Consider the following 22023-nt stretch of genomic DNA (forward strand, 5'->3'; position numbering starts at 1 on the left):
TTTGTAACTTTTGAATGCTTTGTGTGGGGAAGAGGGTGCGAGTGAGATGACTGAGAAGTGTTCTGCAAGAAACAAACATCTGGTGCCACACGTCCTTTTTTTTTTTTTCCTATGTACAATCCACATACTTAAAACATACGAAAGGAACCACTTCGAGTGACAAATTCAAGCCTCGTGGACGTTCATCTTGAAATGTAACGTAGGTCGTGGTCCATCTTCGCTTGATGTTTGCCCATGCTTGCATGCAGAGGATCCTGGTTTGCTTTTGGTTTGGGAGACTTTGGTTTACCTTTTCCCTAGGCATCATTTTGCTCTATTCACTACCAAAGGAGTAACGTAACGGTGGCTGATTAAGTCAAAGCTATCGGTGCCCAGTTGAGGTCCTCCTAGTAGGGTCTCCAGACCGACTCATCCATCCTGCCAGTAGTTGTCATGGTCGTCGGCGAGTTACTGTGGCTCCCGTCCGCGTCCACCCCGTCGTTCTGATTGCCCAGGTTGGGATTCATTAAGTTGTTCCCCGCTGAGGCACTTGTACAAGAAGAGAGCATCCGGGTGGGGGAGCGCTCGCCGCCCGCCACCATGGAGAACTGGTAGGAGCCCGAGGACGTGCCGTAGTACAAATGGTAGGGAGAGGGGTTGGCCTGGAAGGGTCCACTTTGGTTTTGCGTGGAGCCGGGGTAGGGGGGCGGCAGGTAAGTGTGGTGGAAACGCGTCGTGGTGGGCATGCTGGTCATGCTGATGCCCCCGATGCCCGTGGCGGAGGGCGTCGCGGTGTAAGGGAAGGCAGCGGACATGGCGCCGGGGTAATGCATCCGTGGGTCGGAGAACCTGGTCTCGGTGAGAGCCGGCAGCGTTGGGAAGGAGCGATCGAACTGCCGGGGGTCAGAGAAGGGGCTCAGATCGGACGTGCCTGTTGGGGTACAAGAAGAAAGTGGGCGGTTAGAGCACTATCCTTGAGGCTTGGAGAGTCTGTCCTATAGCCCGGGCCATCCCCTGCCCAAGGAATTAAAGTCAGAGGGAAAAGCATCGCTTGGATCTGCCAGGGAAGAGAGCTGGGGAACTTAAATACAAAAATCCTAAACCCATTTGTTTAAGTTGTTCTCATTTCCTGTCCTAAAATTTGTTGTTTCCTATCCAAGAAGGGACACAACCAAGCTGACTTCTCTAGGGGTCTATTCATCTCTAGCAGATTAAAAAAACCCACCCCATAAACACAGAAAAAAGATGTTTAGCCATTACATCAGCCGTGTAGTAAATAAATGGATGCAGGCCCCAGACGGCCGGTCCCTGAGATAGTTGGTGGTGTATACACAGACCCAGGGAGACAGAGAGGAAAAGCTGGAGCCCAGAGCAGCCTGCTAAGCCTTCTTGTGGGTGGCCTGTTCGTGCTGATACCATCAGGGGATGGAGCTGATAAACACACAGCTGAAAACTCCCAAGCTAGGAGCCACAATATCCCTCTGCTTGATTTCTCTGTGTATTTTTCTCCTTCCAAGAGGATAAAGAGAGTGAGAAATTTAGGCTTTCTGCTGCTGGGGGAAGGGAGACTTGAGTCAGCATGGTGGGGACATTACCCAGCTCCCTCGGGTGCCGGAGCCCCCCATGCCTTTTCTTGGGGGGTATAAACCCAAAGGGGGTCGTAGCCAGCCAGCCGGGAGAGGGACCTCTGCCCGGTGCTGCCGGGTCCCATCCTCCTGTGGGAAGCCCAGGTTAGAGCGGGGAATCCAGGCCAGCAGATCCTTTGAGGACCTCAAGGCTTTTCTGTGGCTACCTCAGCTGTCCGGAGGCTGGTGGCATTTCCTTACGGAGCCCAGCACACCTCTGGCCTTGGCGCACCTGCGACAGGGAGAAACAAGGTTTGCTCGCCAAGGAGAGACGCGAAACCCCTGTCCTCGAGACCACAGCGGCCCACGCTGAGCTGCGACACTGGTTATGCAGGAGGACATGGCTAGAAACGCTGCGATTGTGCCTTTCTCAGCCTTTTGACACCCCTCATGAGACGACAATCTCTAGGAAGAGCAGTTCTAGCCCAAAGTGCTTGGCTGGTGCACCGAGCTCAAAGCCTTGGCCAGCTGGAGGTGGCTCTTCATCCCTGCCCTTTGCTCCCACGGCCCCTGTTCCTCCCTTGTTAAAAGCCGGGGCACCGCGCCTTTCTGCTTTGGTACTGGGTGTCACCTGGCCTCCGTGACTTTCTTTGTCACATCGGCTGGATTTTGGATCGACTCAGAGCAAGCAAATGCGTGAAATGAGTGTGATAAACATGCTTGTTGGTTTTAGATAGGCATATGTATACAGACACACACATTCATATGATTGTATATTTGCTATGCATGCATAGGGATGTGTGCCTTATATATATTCAATTACGATGAAGCATTTTTAACTTCTCAGGGCTGGTGTTCCAGGCCCAGCAGCATTTCCCCAGGGAAAAAACCACTCGAGCTAATCCCTTCCAGCTAACGAGTGGCAAGGGCATGCTCTGGAGGAGCACACAGGGAGGGGATTTGAGCTGAACCCTCGTTCTCATCCCAGGTGAGTCCTTCAGCCATCGGCTGGAAGAAGGGGAGGAGAGGTTCCTCCCTCCCCTCCAGCCATTTTGCGGGCGATCGGCAGTGCCTGCCTTCCCACGCAGGCTCCACGAAGGAGAAAGGCGGGGGAGCACCTGGTTTGTGAACGTGGCTGCGGCTTTGGTGTGAGATAAGAGAGGAGCAGCTCAAAGCTGTCACGAACCGCACCGCTCTGCACACACCCGGGGCTGGATGCAGCCGAGCCGAGCATGGCAGCGGCTGCCCGGCCGCAGGGCCGACCCTCTCGCACGCTACGTGGAGGGGTAGCGTGCTTGGGCTGGCTAGAAAAGCACAATGCTGCGAAAAATGCTCACAACTGGCCAAACCAACCTGATTCCACATCTCAGCCTGCCAGCAGGATGCTCTGTCCCATCCCAAAGCCGTGCTACTGCAAAAGCAGCACCAAAACCGCTGCCAGGCACTGTGAGCTGAGGTTTGGAGACCAGCTCTGCAAGAAGCAGCTTGACCAGAGCCCGTAGCTTTAGCAATCCAGCAGCATCACAGGATAAGGTAGGACCACGGGACAAAAATCCTGGCTGAACTTGGACTGGAGAGAAAAAGTGCTGTTTTCTGAATGCTTCCTCCTTACACGCACACAGCCCTGCCACTGCGGTCCAAGTAGCTGGGCTGCTTTGCCATACACCGAGAGAAAGCGGTCTCTAAATCCCCCCCAGCCCCCCGAAAACCCAGACTGCTGCTCGCTACCTTCCCCAGAGCAGATGACAATCTCCAGCGATCAGACCACGCTCCTTCGTTAGCCTTCACATGCCTATAAATAATATTCCATAAAATGCAAATCGAAATAAAACGTAAGTGCTCAGGGCACATTTCCCTCTTCCTCTATAACACACTCAAAGGGTTTTTTTTAAAAGGCTATGGTTTATTGGCCTGAACTTGCAACGTTTGGCAATGGGTCCTTGCTACTAATTTAGACGCAAGCATGTCAGCGTGTTAATTACAGGCTGTGCGTGCGACGAGCAAAGCACAGCGATACCGCCGGCTCGAGAGACACTCCAGCTACTGCCTGCAACACACCGGCGGGCAGCGGGCGAGCTCTCCAGGCGCCAGGCTTTGAACCCCCGGGTCTCCGACAGCGCTCCGCAGGGCTGGGCCCCCGCAGCCTCAGCGTGTGGGGCTGCGAATCCCTTACGACGCAAATCCCTTACGATGCGAATCCCTTACAACGCGAATCCCTTACAACGCGAGCCCCTCGGCGGTGCCGGCCCCGGCCCCGGCCAGCGAAATCCGCAGCCCCGCGGAGCCAGCGGGGCATCCAAGCAACCATGACCGACGCGCTTTCATCTTCGCTGGGCCTTGGGCTTAAAGTCTGGCCTAAAATAAAGCCCCAGCTTTCCCCGACCAGTCTGAGGCTACAGAAAAAAAAAACAAACCGACACAACCCCAGAAAAGAAAACCCACTTGTGTATTTTGTCTCTGTGTTATCTGGGGGCGGTTCGGCCTCCCCAGGCTGTGGCAACCAGACACCGGGCTGCCCCGCTGCATCATGTCGGCCTCTCTTTTCCCGTGGCCCCCAGCAGCCCCCGGGGAGACGAAGCCCCTCCATCCCCGCTCCCCGCACGGGGCCGAGGCGGCCGCCGCCGGGCTGAGGCACGGAGCTGCCTGCCCGGGTGCGGTTCCCGCCGGGGCCTCCTCCTTAACCACCGCCGCGTTGTCCACGGCCCGGCCCGCCGCGGGGCTCGGCGGCGACCCCGGCTCCCCGCAGGGCCCAGGGCAGCGGCCCCGGAGGCGCCTCCGCGGCCGCCGGCTGAGGGGAAGCCCGGGCCGGGGCCCGTCCCGCCACCGGCAGCGGGCGAGGGCCGGCGGGCCCGCGGCGGGAGGAGGCCGCTAGAGGGAGCCGCGGCCTCGCTGCCGCCCGCGCTCGGCGGGGGGAGCCGCCAGGCGGGGACCGGCTCCCGGCGCGGCGGCAGCGGGCCCGGGCCGCCAGCGCGGCGGGGAGCCCTGCGCCGTCCCAGCGCCCTCCCGGCGGGGTCCCTCCTCAGCGCCATCACCGCAGGGCTGCCCCTCCATCTCGGTCCTCACCTCAGGGCTGCCCCTCCATCTCACCTTCACCTCAGGGCTGCCCCTCCATCTCGGTCCTCGCCTCCGGGCTGCCCCTCCATCCAACCTTCACCTCAGGGCTGCCCCTCCATCTCATCTTCACCGCAGGGCTGCCCCTCCATCTCGGTCCTCACCTCAGGGCTGCCCCTCCATCTCACCTTCACCTCAGGGCTGCCCCTCCATCTCGGTCCTCGCCTCAGGGCTGCCCCTCCATCCAACCTTCACCTCAGGGCTGCCCCTCCATCCAACCTTCACCTCAGGCCTGCCCCTCCATCTCACCTTCACCTCAGGGCTGCCCCTCCATCTCGGTCCTCGCCTCAGGGCTGCCCCTCCATCCAACCTTCACCTCAGGGCTGCCCCTCCATCTCGGTCCTCACCTCAGGGCTGCCCCTCCATCCAACCTTCACTGCAGGGCTGCCTCTCCATCCTATCTCCCTCACCACAGGGCTGCCCCGCTATCTTAGCCCTCATCTCACGACTTCCCCTCCATCTCATCTTCACCTCAGGGCTGCCCCTCCACCTCAGGGATCCATGCGAGCTGGAGCCACACAGCCCCAGGGCCGCCAGCCCGTCCGGGGGCATCGGCCCTCCTGCCCTGCGTCCGAGGAGATCCCCGCTGAAATAGCCCCGGCAAGGTCCAAATAAAACATCGCCGTTAATACCCTCCATAACCACCTAACTCAGCAGCAAAGCAGCCCTCCGTCACGCTCAGCCAGCCATCAAACGGCAACCCGGAGCAAGCAACGTGCTAAGCAAATGCCAGGGAAATCGGAGCAGGTGAAGCTGCACCCTCAGGCCCCGTGCTGCCTTCGCAACCCCAGCCGAGAGCGGGCTTTAAAAATCCCATCTCGTGTCGCCCAGCACAGAGCCCAGCGCATCTCACACACATCTGCCTGGGAGGATTTACTACGGTTTGCCTCGCTTACTCGCCGTCCAGCCCCCATTCGCTTTTTTGGACCCTGGCAATCTGAGCTTGAGTATTTCAGTTGTCCAGTTGCCAATCAAAATATTTGAAGGAAATGTTTATTTTCTTCTCGAAATCACACCAGCTGCTGCACTAACTGAATAAGCCCATTTAGCTGTAAGAATTTAACCATTGTAAGAGTGAATTGAGTCCCCCAACTACTCCAAAATCTGACCCAATCTATCAGCGGAAATGTCAATGTTTTGGATGGGAGTTTGGGGAAGTGTGGAATGCGTATTAAATAAAAGCCATGTAAAGGTCAAAGCCCTGATTAGTAATGCCACTGTCTCCTCATTAGGGCTGTGCTGCCCAGGGGACCGCGGAGGCCGGGACACACCCTGTTATTTAATTGTGCAGCTGCAATTTGCACCTTTTGAGGACCCCCAAGTCCCCCCGCATGCGGAGCCGGATAGAAACAGGCTTTCAAAGCCGCTCAGCCCCTTTCCAGATAAAACAACCGCGCTCAAGTGACACAGCAGCTTTCTTTTCGCCTCGGAGACAACATGGGTCTTTTCTTGGGTGGATGGCAAGGAGATAAACGCAAAGAGCTGCCTTTGAGCGCCCGCGCGGCGGTGGGCGCTAAACCTCGGCTGGTTCGCGGCAGAGCCGGGCAGGGCGGCGAGGGCTGGTCGCACGCATGGAGGTGGGGAGGCTGGTTCGTGAGGCTGCCGACCACAGAGGTTTCTCTGGGTGTGTTCAGCCGCCTCCCTTGAGACCATGCCGCGTTTGGGAGCTGCCTTGGATGGAGTGAAACTGGTCCCTGCGCCCTTGCTGGGTCAGGACTGGTGGATCTGCTCCGAGTTCCCTGGAAGCCTTCGTGGAGCCGAGGCAATGGATCCTGCAAGAGGTTTTTAAGGACTAACGGCACTGATGTGCAGCCATCCCAGTGAAGCAGTGGGGGCTTCCACTGCCTCCTAACCCAGGAAAATATCTATTCCGCCTGGAGAGAGGAAAGGGCAGCAAAAGCAACGCCAGGCCCTCTGCAGCGCTGCAGCATGGAAAGAGCTTTGAGGGCCAGCTAAACAACAAGCTCACCCAGGGCATGTGCGCAGAGCACTGGGGCTCGACGTACGGCAGCAGCAGGAGATCATCAGATCATCCGGGGCCGCGCAGTGACGTACGGAACCGGAGCGACTCCACAGCACCCAAGATATCCCTCCCTGGTCCCCCTTTTAGAGATGTGGGGAACATGCAGAGGCTTACTGAATAAAGCCAGCAATAAACCTGCGTGTACATTACACAACACACACAAATACACCAAGTGTGTGGTACACACGGAGAGAATAAGGGAAATTTAAAGGGAACTTGATAGCGTGGAACTCTCCAAGTGTATAGAGTGTATAAATATCTTCAGCTTGGCCATATATCACCGATTTATTTATATGCATATATGTGCCTTGCAAAATTGTCATGAAAAATCTAGCCCCGGGGAAAAAAAAAACTCCTTTCCTGTCTTACGCGATGACGATTGACGACAACGTAAACACTAATGATACTTTATGCTTCTGTATATAATACGCATGCATGTGCGAGATGGAGCGTGGACAGAAATTCTCTCTCTGTATGTACCTTTGGCTAGTTTTTCTCCACTAGTTTCTGCGATGCTTGGACCTCCAAGTTGTCCTTCAGCATTTTCCTGACCTCTCTTCCTCTCTGCTTCCTTCCCCCGATCATGACGGCTCCATCTGGGAGCACGGAGAGGCAGGTGGCCAAAGATGGGGAGAACCTGCTCGGTACGGGAAGGTGCACGGGATGCATGTGATCTCTGAAGACCCAGCTCATCTCTAGAGAAGGCGCCGTTCTCCTCCCCACCCACGCCTGCAGGCACGCTCTCACACCTCTGTCACATATGTGAACAAGTTCACTTGTTTCCAAGTCAGAGCCAACTAAAAAAGAAAATGGCCCTTTCCTCCCACCCCACGAAAAATAGAGCAAAATTTATTTTGGGGGAGGAGGGGAGGTGTTGAAAAAAAATGAGGGTGTGAACAGCATCCGTTGTTACACGCCCATGGAGCAATTGTTCTGTATCTGATATAACCAGCTCACGAACTGGGTGCAAGTACTTCCTCTGCAGAGTTTGAAAAAAAAAAAACCCAAACCCCAAACCAAAACACAACAACACACACGTCGCTTATCACAGTATCACCAGGCACCACCTCAAGGCTGCCGAGCACGTCTGCTGCTCAGTTTTCTAATTCTCTCCAAATACCGTGTGCTGCCGTGCAGGCACGCACTCAGCCCCCAACCCTACCCCGGTGAGCATCGCAAACCTGAACTCCGCTCTCCTGGGTCCTCTCCCAGCGCTTTCAGCCCCCAGATATGCTGGGCGATGGCCTCCCGGTCTATGCAGGCGGGCAGGGCAGGCAGGCAGGGAAATTCCCAGGTATTCCCAGCTCAGTGAACCACGCACCACATCTTACCCTCCTCTGCAAACCCTTCAAGGTCCATCGGGATGCTCCCAGCCATTCGTTGGACCCATCCTGCCCTTCTGGGGAAGACCCTGCTTCTAACCTCCAGCCCGGATGTATTCAGGGCCGCTTCAGCCCCATCGCCTGTGCCAGCACTGTCCTTCATAGCTTACATTAGCTCCTCTCCCTCCCTATGTTTACCCCCTGGATGTATTTATACAGCGCAATCAGCTCGCTCCCAGCCTGCCTTTTGCTAGACTAAACACGCCGGGCTCTCCCAGCGTCCCCTCCCGCACAGCCTCCCTCTTCCCTCGCCATCCCCAGCGCCCTCGGCTGCCCGCAGCCCCCGCCCGGCACCGCATCAGGCTCAATCCCCGCCGCTCCGTCCCGCAGCGCTAATGACCGAGCTAACGGTGCTAACTGGAGCGGGTGGGTGGGCTGGAAGGGAAATGCTGCCTTGATTGCAGGCACTCCCTCTGGCCTGCCTGCGCTTTGCTCTTTACCTGTATTCAAAGGGTATTAAAAAAAATTAACAAGCCCTGACTACATAAAAGGAAGTTGCTGAATTTACAACCCAGCCTGCAGCTAGACCACCTTGCCTGCCGAGCAGGTTTGGACCAGGCCAAGTCTGCCATGGGAAACCCACTGCGGAGCGGCAGGCTGATCGGGGAGGCTGATGGGGCGATAGGAGACAGGGCTCCAGCCCTGCTCTGCCGCTCCTGCGCTGCGCCGCGGCCACGCAGCCCGGCAATGCGGGCAGTGCCCTCCTGCAGTGGGACCCCGGGCGGGAGCCTCCCCGTCGGCGCTCTGAACCTGGCATTGAGAATCCCAGCACAGTGAGAATCCCGCGTCAAAGGCAGGATGGCATCCCTGGAGCCTGAGGCAAATCCAGCCAGGCTCGTTGCAAGCTCGTCTGCTATTTCGCTCATCTGCTCTTTGGTAGGAACGGCAGCGCTTCGGCACCCTGAGCAGTGGCTGGGAGACGGAGGCGGCTGCACATCAGCGGCAAAAGCAGCGGTCGCGGGTGCTTGGACTCTCTCGCGGGGGATGCTCCCGGCCAGCACTGGCCTGCGGTTCAGCTTTGACTGTCACACGCCAAATTCATTTAAGGGACATCCACCGCGCAGCGGGCAGATGTAATTGAGGGGAGCAGCAAAGCAGTTTAAAGATAGGCACAGAAGCCTGCGGAGCCTGAAAGCAGGCAGGAAACCCATCTTAAGCGTGTTCCTTCCTTTGAGGCTGAAGCTGAATCCCACAATATGTTTTCTTCCCACTAATGCTTGCCTAGCTTCCTTTGGAAACAATTTCGTCTCTGCCCATGCTAGAATGTTTTTATCCATTAAGAAACGGATATTTTAAAGAAACCATAAGTCGATCTGGACAGGGATTAGGAAGCAGCAATTCAGTGTATTTGCTGGGCCCATAATTCAGGACTTAACCTCAGAGCAGCCACGTTGCATTTCGGAAACAATAGGGCACTCGCTGCCTATGCCAAGAGGCTTCTTAAAAGTAATGTAATACTTTAAAAATGTATATTTAAAAAGAAAAAGAGAGAGAGATTTTACTTTAAATGCATATGGTGAAGCATTCTGCTGATGGCTGGCCTATGTTAAAAACGTTGCACTGGCTTTAAGTAATGAATTGGAAATCGAGCTGGTTAAAGCTGAGCAGTTTCCCCGTCAGGAGATCTGAAAGCTCTTCACCAGCAAAGACAACGTCTCCCAGACCGTTCAGCAGACACTGAGGCTGGGAGAGGCCAGGATGGAGTTTGCAAAAGGATCCAGCGTTTACTGTTCTCCCTGTGAAGTCAAGGGGATTTGATTTCGCTGGAGCAATATGAAGAGTGTGCAAGGGGATGCTAAGTGCATTCATCAGAACAGCTTGCTCTGTTGCTGAGTAGATCAAATTTAAAATCACTTTGCAATTGTCCTCGTGTACACAAGGCCCCTACATGTTGCCGGACAATGCACACAATTGCTTTTGAGTGGTTGAAGATGTTTCCACCACAAAGCTAGAACACAGGAGCCGGCTGCGTGGGCGGTCCTCCTCTGTTGCAATGGGAATAAAATGGTTCAGCATGAACCACTGCTGAAACACGGGCAAGGGCAAAGCGTCACGCGGAGAACTGGGGGCTGCTGGGACCATCCCCGTTCTCCCCAGGAGGACGTGCGTCTGTCACCATCCCACCTCCCCGGAGCAAGGGGGCCCCGAGAAGCAGCCGAAGGCGGGCAGAGGCAAGTTCCTTTAACATCTTGCTTCACTTTTGAGAGCTACTTCGTTTTTTTTTAAGCTAGAAGACAAAACTCGAAATGAAGCAAGCACGCAAGGCTCTGGCTTCGCGTGCCCCGTAATAAGGAACCATTTCAAGCCATCCTAATGACAGCTTGGTGTCTCGCTGTGGAGACGGGAGAGCCGGGATTTCAAAACCTCAGATTTTCCAGACCTCACTGGAGAAGTATTGGGCCAAATCCTCAACGGAGGCAAACGGCTCTGCTCTGCTGAGGCCAGGAAAGCAGCACTGGCTGACGCTAGGTGAAGGTCTGCCTGTCCTACCTGCCCGGCTACCGGGTCAGATTCTCATCACAGCTACACTGGGGTGAACCCAGAATTACCCTATTTTCCCCCCAAAGTAGTGGAAATGGGAATGAAATCTGGTGCATGAAGGGCTGCAAAAGTCTGTCCCGCTGGCAGACAGGCATGGGAAGGGATTGATTCTCTGCCCATCTGCACGGGGTAAGGCCAGACTGAAGCCACTGAAATACGCTGACACTGGGCAGTGGGAAACCAGCACGAGAGCAGGATCTGACCCGCTCGGCCACGGTGCTGAGCACGCTCTCCTCCCATGTTTCCTGGCATGCCCTTCAGAAACGATCGGTTTTCTCTTACCGGGAGGTTTTTGGTTTGAGACCATTTAACCTCAGGATGATCGTTTTACGTGGGGGCTATTTATAACCTCCAGGGGCTGCTTTACTGAAAGTCTTCTGCAAATGGCTGAGGGCCAGATTCCTCCCCCGTTTACACCAGCGTCCTTGCTGTGATCTCCACCGCGGCCGCAGCCTTCGCTCCCAAGGAGGAAAGGCTGGAGTGGGCCAGAGCAAACACACCTCCAAAGGACCTCCATTCCTCCCAAAGATAACCGCTGTCTCCTACGCGCCCGCCTGCGTCAAAGCCCAAACTCCACGTGCTGCGTTGGGGGATCCGAGGTGCCTGAATCCCCCCTCGGTGGCCGAGGCTGTTTCTGAGCATCTCAGCTCCCCAGCCTGGTTTTGCCAGAAGCGGATTAGGAAGCGCTTGTGCAAACTGCTTGGTCAGCAGAACCGGGAGGCCAACCACCTCCGGCACACGAGCGGAGGGCTGCCGGGCGTAGGTGCTCGCAGAGGGAAAACCTGCCTCCCCCGGCCCCCTTTAATCCCTGCACAGAGTTGCAAAGATGCTAAAAGGCTGGGCAGCACCCAGGTAAAGGCCAGCAGGGGCCGGATGGACTCCAGCCTGCCCCCTTCGTCCCGCCTAACCAATATCTCGTTATGCTTTTTGCTAATCGCCTTCTCGTGTGTGTTACCTAAGAACGTGCCAAGTCGCGAGAATTACAGGCCTGTTAACTCCTGTATTATTCTTGGCACAGGCCAGGCTCCACTTGCTTGGGTAAAAATTATGATCTTTGTGAATAAGCTGTGTGTGTGAGAGAGAAAGAGGGGTTTTTTTACTATTATTATGATTGGTTATACTCAGCGTTGTGTCAAAAGGACGGGGCTGAGATTAAAATTACTGAGCTGATTCTGCTCCCAGTTACGCGGGTAAGAACCCACAGTAATTTTAAGACAGTTCCTCCAACTTGGGAACAAGGGAGCCAAGAGCAGAGCGCGCACGAACTGCCTTTTGCAGCATTCCTGATACTTTGGATCCACTCCGCAGGAATGATTTTAGATGGCTAATTTTGTGTGTCTCCACTCCTGCTGTCACTTGACATTTGGGAATTTGGCACGGACGGCAGCTTGTGGCCAGTTTCATTTTTTTCTTGTTGAATTTGTGTCATCACCTGATTCTTTGCTCCAAACGACGCTCTTTGGGTTTCTGGCACTACAGGGGACTGTGCTAATTTAAAATACGCATCTTTTTTTCTTCCCCCAAGAATCTCTTTCTTTATTAAGCAGCCAATGGGACGAGCCTATAAAACTCTTTCTCTCTCTCCCTCTTGCTTTTTTTAACAAAAATCAAATGATAATCCTACACAAAATGCCCGGGTTCTTCTCATAAACCGTGCTAATATCAATGAAAATTCCAAGCATAAAGATTTGCATTTCAATGAGAAATAAATTAAATTTTCACTGTAATTTTGGGTTGGGAGGAGCGGGGCAGCTTTTACAGTTCGGGTAACGTTTTCAAACATGTTTTTGCGCCCGAGACACCCTCTTTGCCAATGACACTGAGGTTTTCAAACGTCTGCGTCACTTCTGAAAATGCAACACAAAGGCTTTTGGAACTTTTCATATGATGCCTTCCAAGAAGGGCCACTTTTCACCAAAACTCAAAATGCAAACAGCTTAAGTACTATCCCTTAAATGCTCGTTAGCATTTCTGCTGATTTTCAAAGGAAGATACCACCGAGATTAAAAATGCATGGAAAAGGAGCACGTCTCCGGTGTGGACAGGAGAACGGTCCCTCTCCATACGTCCTGGTGGCGCCTGGCTGCGCTGAGAAGCGCAGAAAGCCGGGAGCAGCAAAGCAGCTGGGTACTTTCCAATGCAATGCTTAGTCTGGGGCTGAAATTCAGGTGCACGGGAACGAGCAGACTGACCTCTCTTGGGTAACTCCGGTGGCAATTCCTACCTCTTTCCTGGCAAGAAGCTACGATGCAGATTCACAGGGAACGCCCCGGGGCTCAGCTACGCCGATGGCAAATATGGGAAGAGCAAAGCCTCTGTGTGTGTGTGTGTGTGTGTGTGCGCACGCGTGCGCCCATGCAGGTGTGCATACGTGTGGGGAATTATGCTGGAGCTGGGTGATGGATCACCAGACTTGGCATAAACACAATGCAACAAGATAAGAAACCATTTGGATTAGCATGTAAAGTATAATACACCCTTTCTAGTTGATGCTAAACCGTCTACGCGGGTGCCTTCATGTCAAAGAAGCTACTGGAGTCAAAGTATGTTGCTCTGATCTCCCTCGCTTTCCTGCTGAAACTCAGTTTTTCCTAAGACCCCGTATCTGATGGCACACAGAGTGAAATCGCCTGGGTTTATGACTTGGCAGCTGTCTGCTGATTTAATGGGTGCAAAAAGGCTTCCAGGGTCAAGAACCCAACCAAACCCCTCCCTGGCTTGTCCCCCGGCAGGGCTCCGTACCCAGGGGAGAGCTGGACTCCAGCCCTGAGACCCCATCCAGCGGGAGGCTCGCTCAGCCGGGACGGCTCCGCTCCCTGCCCAGCCGTGTCGGGAGCACGAGGGTTGGGGGTGCGACGCCAGGCTGGGGCACCCACCCAGTTACCTTGTATTGGAGTCTGAGCCTGGGACCCAAAGTGGCTTGGGGTGCTGAGGGATCCGCGGGGGTTGGGTGTTGTTGGGGTGACTCTCATGGACTGGCGCAGCCGTTCCAGCTCCCCGTAGCGGTCGGTGAAGGGTTTGGCTTGGTCTTCTAGCTTTTGTCTGTGCCCTGGAACATGATAAGAGAGTCTGATATCTAATCAGTTACCCTTTGGCTAGAGCGCCCTGGTTAAACACAAAGTCAGCGCAGCCTCCATCTTCGCGGTTTGCTGTTATTCGCACGGGGAGTGCGTGGCGGCCCCGGCGGAGATCGGCTCCCCGGGGGCTTTGCATGGCACACGCACGCGGGAAGAGCTCGCGGTTCAGACAGACGAAGCCTGCTGAAGAGGGGACACAGACTGACCCATGCGGGAGCCCCAGATCGCCCGGCAAGTCAGCGTTCATCAAGGAGCGGGACGTGGGTGCCAGGGTCAGGATGCCCTGTGCCGTGCCCGAGCGACCAGCCTGTACCAGCCCTCACTCGCTCCCAACAAGGAGGGGAGACACGTGCAAGGCAGGAGAAACCCCATCTCCTGGCAGGGTGGTGACTGAGGAACCAGCAAAGGAAACATTGAATTTTAAGTATTTTCTACCGAGTTTGCTCGGTGCACAAAGAATAAACTCTCGCCTTACTCCAGCCCCCTCCCCAGCTCTGCCCACCCAGCGGGGCCGGAGCCAAGCAGGGCTGGAGAGGGTGCAGGAGGAGGGAAGGGAGCAGCCTGCCACGGCACCGCACCTTGGCCATCTCACTTTGCTGCTTTCTGTTCCTCTTTTCCTACCCGTAAAATGGGGAGACTATTCACCTACCTGCCCCAGGCAGGGCAGCAACTAATGAGCGTTTGTAAAGCACTCCCAGCTCCTTAGGTAGCAGCTGCTGGAACAGGGCAATAATTATTAAATTTATGCTAATTGTCCCGAGGCAAGAGGCGCATGAAATACACTTGATACATAACTTTCGCATTTTACTATATTAATCATCGCCGAACAGCTTCACTCTCTCTGGGCCGGATTCCAGTCTCAGTTACACCCGCACAAAGCTGGAGGGACTCCAGAGAAGCCGAAGCTACTTCAGTTTTACATCAGTGCCGGGTTCAGACCTCGGATTCTCCTCGCTCTTTACCTGCCGCAGCAGACGGCCATGCAGCAGCCCCAGCTCTCTGCACCTGTCAGGCAAGGACCTTCCCCAGGTGGCAAACGCCTTACCCCAGCGTAATCGGGAGCAGAGCTCGGGGGCACTGGAGGTGTGCAGGCACGCCGGGGAGGTAGGAGAGGAGCTGGGAAGAAACCCTTCTGCAGCTCTTCTGAGAGCTGAGCCTTATCAGATCCAGCCCTATGGCCAACATCCACCAAGCCAAGCTCAGTTCTCGGTGGCTTTTAAGAAAAGCGATGCACTTGCAACGTGAAAAACGCAGCCACCTCTTGTTCGCACCCCCCTTCCCTCCCCCCTTCACATCTGCGTGGCGTGAGCTCGGTGTCAATTTATAGCCAAGTCACAGAAAGTCCCCAGACTTCCCCCTCTTTAAATCTGATGTCTGATATCTTCTGATCTTGCATTTGCTTGGCTCGTCGCGCTCAGGCTGCACTTGCCAGGCTGTCTGCAGAGACGCCGGACGGCTTGGACGGGAGGGGAGAGCATCGACTCCGGAGGGGACCTCGCGCTCCCAGCTGAGCTCCCTGCCACGGCAGCGCTCCGCGGGGGTCCCGACAGCAAACCGCCCCAGCCACAGTTTTTGAGGGGCTTTCACCCTCCTCTGGGAGCTCCGCATCCAGGCCAGCCCCACCGCCCCCCCCCGCTATAATCCCAGGTTCCCGCCTGTGTAAAAGTCCAAACTGCACAAAAATGTGCTGACGCCAGAGAGCGAAACTCGGTAAGGACGAACTCCCAGCAGAAAGCAAAACCCAGCGGTATTTTGAAAATGTATTTTCCCTGCTGTGTGAAGTAAACCAAGGAAACCTCAAATCAACACCATAAACGATCTCTTCTAATCTCTGTCCGTCCCTAGACCTCGGGCATCTCTGCGTTATCTGAGGGCCTTCGGGGACGTGAGCAGCATCCGTCACACGGTATTGGTGCTTGCCCCAAGGGGCAAAGCGTGTGCAGTGAGGTGTCTTGTTTTGGTCCACATTTTATTATATCAGTATACATTTGAGCACAGAAGAAGAAAAATAGGTTTACGTTTTTCCCTTCAGCAGTTTTCTCAGGCAGCGCTTAGCAGAGAAGCCAAAAGAACTTCAAAGATCAAAAGTTCCACAGAAATTTAATGGAAATTAAATTCTCTGCCTCTATCTCAGCTGAAACCCTATCCTGCGGTAGTATCTGGCATGTGACGGAGAAAATCCTGAAAAATAAATCAAGTGACCTCTATGCTGATAATGTGTTTGAAGATTATTCAGCCGTACGACTTAAGCGAGGGCTTCATGTGGCTGCATCATGCTGCGCTGTGGTCGCCCCGGTCCCCATGCTGTCTGAGCGCGGGCACCGCCCCGTGGGGTTTTTAAGCCTCAAGTAAATAGCAGTGCTGTACTTACACCCTCTAAAAGGGGCTGGTTTGTGGGGAGACCCAGCGATTACCAGCGCAACCCCCAAAAGCCTAAAACTGTCCCGATAAAAAGAAAGTAGAAAACGTGAGGCAAGTATAAGGCAAGGCAAACACAGGGGCTCATTTAGGAGTGAAAGCCCAGAGCTGCGGTGGGATCAGGACCCTTCCCGGCTCTCCTAGACCCTCTCCGGTTCGTATCCCACCCCGTCGACACGGGTGGGACCGGGCAGCACTAAACTGTAGGAAACAAGGCAGTGCACGAGTTAAACCCCGCAGCTGGGGCCGCCAGCCCTGCTGGGTGCAGGCTGTCTCCCCAGGACTTCCTGCCACTTGTCACTTAGAGCTGGGGACGTCAGACTTTGTCACGCAAGAGAGAATCGCTATTAATGGGTTTCTTTCATCAGAACAACCTGAGCTTTTTAATTTCTGCAGCGGTTGGCTTCATTAAAAGCCCTTCCCCATCTACCCACAGCTGTCATGGAGAGGAAACCAATGCCGTCAAGCGAACAATAGCTCATACCTTAGAGAAGAGGAAGGTGGTTTCTAGCTTAACCCAAGGGCTGACTCAAAGCCTCCTGAAGCCAGTGGGTGGATTTTCAATCGACTTCAAACAGCTCCAGACCTCATCCCAAGAAATCTGTCTGAGAAGTCTTAATCACCCCGACCTGTGAATTTTTGGGGCACGAAACCTGCTGTTGGGTTGGAGGTTTTGCACGGCGTTTCCAGCTGTGCTAGCACTGGCTTGCAGGTCAATATTTATGGAAACAACAGTCCTTAGTACTAGAAAATGATGGCAGCTACTGACCTTAGGCACTTCTTGTCAACAGCGCGAGGGTTTTAACGCTGGATCGGGTTTCCGAATCAGTTAACTCCAATATTGAACATGACATGATGTAAACATTGACAGATCACCTACGATCCTGATGTAATAACAAGATCTGTATCAGCATATCAAACAAACGATCCCATTGAACACTTCCCAGCTGGAAGAGCCGATGTGAATTTGACACTTTAGGCCAGTAATAAGAAGCATACTGGAAGTTTTGGGTGTTTTCTTGGAATGCAGACAGCGAAACAGTGTGTGCCGCACTGGAGCTCAGGCCCTCAAAGCTATGATTTAACGACATGCTTTCTGCATTAAAACATTTCAAAGACCAAACAGACGCTGCTCTTCCTTCTAGGAGTGTGCAACCTGACGTGGCTTCCAAAGCTGGGACCTGGAGGGGGTTTCCAGGCTGGGGGGGTGTCCATGGTGTTCACCAAAAGCAGCTTATTTCCACAGATTACTGAGATGCAGAATATAAAGTTGATCAAAGGTAGAAAGGGGCTCCAGGAATTTCATGGCTTGAGTGATACCAAAATCTCAGAGCTGGCAGATTTGACTTGAACAAACACCCTCCGGGGTGCCTGGGGGTCACGGTCCCCTGATTTAGCTGTGTTTAGATGCATATGGGGTTGCTGTCGGGAGAGGCAAGGAGCTGCACAGCCGGCTCTCTGCCCTCGGCGGGTTGGAGTTTGGGTGTCACGTCCATCCCCGTCCCCCGCCGTAGCCTCATGCTACCAACGGCCGGGAGAGCAGATGGTGGGAAGTGGCTTGGCCCTCCCCAGGCGCCTTGCTGCGAAACACTGGCGGCAAGCTGGAGCGAAGGAAACGCGCAGCGTTTCAGCTCGGAGGGGGGATGTTCATTAACACACGCATTTGCAGATCATTTCCTTAGCTCCACTGAGGAGGAGACATGAACCAGGAGACGGTAGTGTGGGCTGGGGCAGCAGCTCGAGCCGAGCCGTCAGTGGCCGCAGAGGCCCCCGCTCGTCCACCACGAAAGCAAGGCTCCAAGCATCCCACCGGCAAGCTCCCCCCATCCTTCACCCAAGGCTCTGCTCAAATACGACCAGCCAAACTCCACGGCTTAGCCGAGAAGGAGCTCACCAGGAGCAGCCTGTGCAGCCATGCCGCACACAGCCCAGTGGCTTAGTCTCTACACGTCCGTGAGAATGGACCACAAAAAAGCGATCAGCAGTGGATAAAACTCCGGCTCAATGCGCAAAACACCTTTCAAATCCCTCTTATAGCCCTCAAAATAGGTACTTCAGAGAGACACGCCAATCCTCTACAGAGGGTTGAATTTTTTCCCAGTCTGAGTCTCGGCTAGACTATCAAGTCCCAGCATGTGCTCCAGAAACAAGCCACATGTGAAACGCCTGTGTTATGGGAACAGCAGGCCTGTCCCTTACAGCAGATGTTGGGGTGGTTTCATCTTTGCACACCTATAACGCAAGACGTGAACGCCCCTCAGGTCTTCCCTGGAAACCCACCTGCGGCTCGAGACTCGCCATGGGAAATTCCTGGCCAAGAAGAATTTGGTGGAGCCCCATGGCCAGCGAAGGAGGGAGGGGAGGACAGCGTGGAGACGGGAACCAGGCTGCCCGCGGTGCCGGCAGCTGGACGGGACTCAAACATGACGTCTCCACGGAGGAGGATGGAGATCTCCGCTGAGCTCCGGTGAGCAGCAGCAGCCGGCAAGTGCCAGCGCTGCTTCAGCCCACTTCTAAAGCTGAAGCCCAGAAGTTCACAGGAGGGAGCGGGAGGAAAATGTTAGAAGGAACTGTCTCTTCTGCTGCCGAACAAAGTCAAGCACAGATAACTCATTATTCACATGTTTGAAGTTGGCCTGCTTACGCCATTTGGAAAGAGAATCAGTCACGGCGAGGCTTTGCTTTGGTTTCCTCTGGCTTTCGTGAGACACTACCGCTACTGTCTTTCTCCAGCTTGGAGAGAAAGGGGAGTGTGTCGCAATGCGCCTCGGCTCGCATGTCCTGGCAGAGGATTTACACCGACTTGAACAACGAAAGGAAAATAATATTTAAGGGGGTGGGGGAGAGAATTAAAAAAAAAAAAAAAAAAGGGGCTGCTAATTTATAAAGCTTTTTTAGCTGGTGGTGGTCTGAGATGAATTGGCTGCCTCTAAAAGGATGAAAATAAATATCCCTCTTTTTGAAGGAAATAGGCTGGCTCCCGGCCAGCTGGCAGGAAGCACAGAGATATGTTGCATTTACAGTAGGTTTTTTACTGTCTGAAGCTCCAGCAGCGGGAGAGATGCTCGTTTTAGGCAGCCTGGTATTGATTAGCTGGCTTCGCAAGCCCCTCATCTCCTCTCACTTACGGCTTAGTCCCTCGGCTTTGCCTCTGCCTCCCTCCCTGCCCGCCCTGCGACGGGAGGCCTTCCAAGCAGGGCAGCTTCTGATAAATCCTGTCGTGGCCTTTTATTACACTGGGAGACCCCAAAACTAAGCCCTCTGGAAGGAAAACAAAGCAGGGCATTAATTCAGATATTCAAAGAGAAATCTAGGGTAGCACTTCCCAAAGCTCCTGAGATGCGAGAGCCGTGGCCCACGTTCAAATCAAAAGGAACATCACACCCAAATTTCCACGCAACTTCAGCACAAACCCCTGAAGGACACGGGCTTCCCGTTCCCAGGGTTTCAGCAGGGAGACTGAGCCTTTCTGGATTTGCGAAAGTATTTAAAGCACTTTACAGCGCAGGTAAAGCTGGGGGCATTCTCAGCAGCAGACTGGGTAAAATCCCTCGGGTTTAAGCATTTAGCCCACTCGTGCCTTGCTGAAAATGCCCGCAAGTGCTTTCCCGCATCCTCCATCCTTAAAGACCTCTGAAAATCTGGCTCTGAGACTGCAGAGTGAATTAGGTGGTTTTTAAAAGTTTTGATTTGCAGATCTGAGAATTTCACCCTGTGTGTCACAAACTATCAGATCGGTGCACATCCGCGGGAAATACAGCACCTTTCGTAACAGGGTGCAAACCCACCAGCCTCGCTGACTTCTCTGCAGTTGCTCCCATTTCCAGGAAGGCAAAATTCATTTATGGGCTGCGATCCAGTTCTCAGGGAATTAGGCAAAACCCCCGATTCAAAACTTTCCAAGCTGGGCACTTGGGAGGAAGCAGACAGATCTCAAGTACATCCAGCTGGTATTGCCTCAGCCACGTCTGAGATCAGATTTTCAGCTGCATATATTAGCTGTCACTGCGTAGATCAGTGGAACGATGCCAGTTTACAGTGAGTTAATGCCTGCTATCTAGCAACTTGAAATGGGACCTGCGTGGTACCAGTATAGCTGGTTTTTCCCAGTTAATAACCTGTTCCATTAGGGCAAGCACATCAAATTCCTTTGGGTGACACTGGTTAAGGATTCTCTGCCCAGGATGGGGAGGACCATCTGCCGGGTTCAGACCTGTGCAAGGAATGTGCCGTGGTACAGCTAAGGGATACGAGATGCATCTGGCGCTGTGGGGCCGCGCGGCAGCCGACTGCACGCAGCAGCGTTTTGCCAGCCGGTCCCGTGCTCTCGGTAACACGGCGCAACCCAGATCAGACCCAAACTTTCCCAAGGTTTGAGGATGCTGAGCGCTGGGTTTCCCCTTTGCCCTAGGACAGAGCTGGAGCCGAGCCCTGACATTTGAATGTTAATATCCCCCGATCCCAGCACTGAGCTCCAAGCTCCGTCTCCAGAGACCGGCTGGTATGTCGGGTAATTACAGCTCCCGCCGCGCTTTGCCAGCACGCACAGCGCAACGCTGTAAGCAAGAGCCCCAGAGCAACGCTACCTGCACGGCACCCTTAATCCTCTCTGCAACGCTGCTCCTCCAAAGCCGAGCTGTGCACGGGCTGTGAGCAGGCAGGGGAGCTGCACCGGGCCCGTGGCTGCCTGCTCCCGCGTGTGGTTTTGGGATGTGCTCGGCTGGGAAGCCCCACGCGGGGAGGCACGGCGGCACGGGGCTTGGCCGCTCAGCGTTTCCCGCTGCCGTCATCCTCGGTGCAGGGGCTCGGAGGCTGAGATGGGCACCGGGGCCACTCACCACTTGCTGGGTCCCTCTTCTTCCTTCCCCTCTCTCCCCCCCTCTCCCACTACAGTGCGTAAATTCACTGGAAAGAGTAAGATAAAATAATGCAAAATCATGTCTAAGCACCTTCCGCTGCAGGATATGATTTATCTCTGGCTGATTGCAGAACAGGTGACTGGTCGCCAGCAGCGGAAGAGAAGGGTCTTAGGAACTAAATTTCATCTCGCTCTGAGTCAAATCCCCTTCCTCCCTCCGCCACATCATTAAAGTGATTGGTTGCGCTGATAAGCCCTTTCGAGAGGGAGAAACGAGACGTGTCCTGCCCTGACATCTGATGTGATCTTGCGGTTTTGTTTGATAGTTCTGGTCCTTTAGCTGTTGTCTTCCCTGAAATGAAACTTGCCTTTTAGCATTGACTTTTTTTTTTTCCCTCTTTTCCAGTCCCTGACCCTTCGCACTGTCCTCCTGAGCTCGCAATCCCACCCGAGGGAAGCGGGGCCGTGTTGCATTAATAACCCTGCAACATGCAGTCCCAGCTACAGCTCAATAAATCCTCACCGACAACAACCTCCACATACGTGCAGTGCTCCTGCGTCACCTGCTGCCCAGCGGGTCATTAGATCCACTTTACAAACGGGTAAACTGAGGCACGGGGCGAAGCACTGCCCCTTTGCGAAGGAGCGAAGCTCACCAACAGCCTCGCTGCAACGCTCCCGAATACCCCGGTTTAGTGGCGACGTGGCCGTCACCTGCACCCCGCCCCAGCCCGCTCGTCCCTTTGCACAGCTCCCTTCGGGCCGCGCCGCTGGACCCCGCAGGAATGTCTTTGGCTCCTTGTACAGCACCTGGCGCAACTCGCCCCCGCGCACGGCATCGGAACACCGCCGACGTCCTTCTGCCAGAAGCCGTCAATGAAACGCCATTCTCCAAACATCCCCATCCACCAGAGGCTCCTTCTGCTCCGGTTTAATCTTCTCCAAATACACCATCAATGCCCACTTCTCCAAATGCCCACTTCTCCAGTTCTGATTTATTTCCAAAGCAAGGGCAGGTACGCCTCTTCTACCCCAGCTGAGAATCGTGCCCTGGGGTTTTCACAAAGTT

General features: G+C 54.5%; 1 protein-coding gene across 1 annotated transcript in view; it reads right to left on the reverse strand.

Moving 5' to 3' along the window:
- Positions 1 to 258: 258 nt before the first annotated feature.
- RUNX3 (RUNX family transcription factor 3) overlaps positions 259 to 22023 on the reverse strand; it is a 37780-nt gene continuing 16015 nt past the window's right edge. The window contains exons 4-5 of the mRNA XM_082329870.1: positions 13486 to 13650; positions 259 to 910 (exon numbers count right to left, since the gene is read on the reverse strand). Of these exons, the coding sequence (XP_082185996.1) occupies positions 387 to 910; positions 13486 to 13650 (689 nt within the window). The 3' untranslated portion in view covers positions 259 to 386. The remainder of the gene's footprint in view (positions 911 to 13485; positions 13651 to 22023) is intronic.

This window comes from Platalea leucorodia (genome assembly GCF_965183815.1).
Source record: "Platalea leucorodia genome assembly, chromosome: 18".
In the NCBI taxonomy this organism is placed as follows: Eukaryota; Metazoa; Chordata; class Aves; order Pelecaniformes; family Threskiornithidae; genus Platalea; species Platalea leucorodia.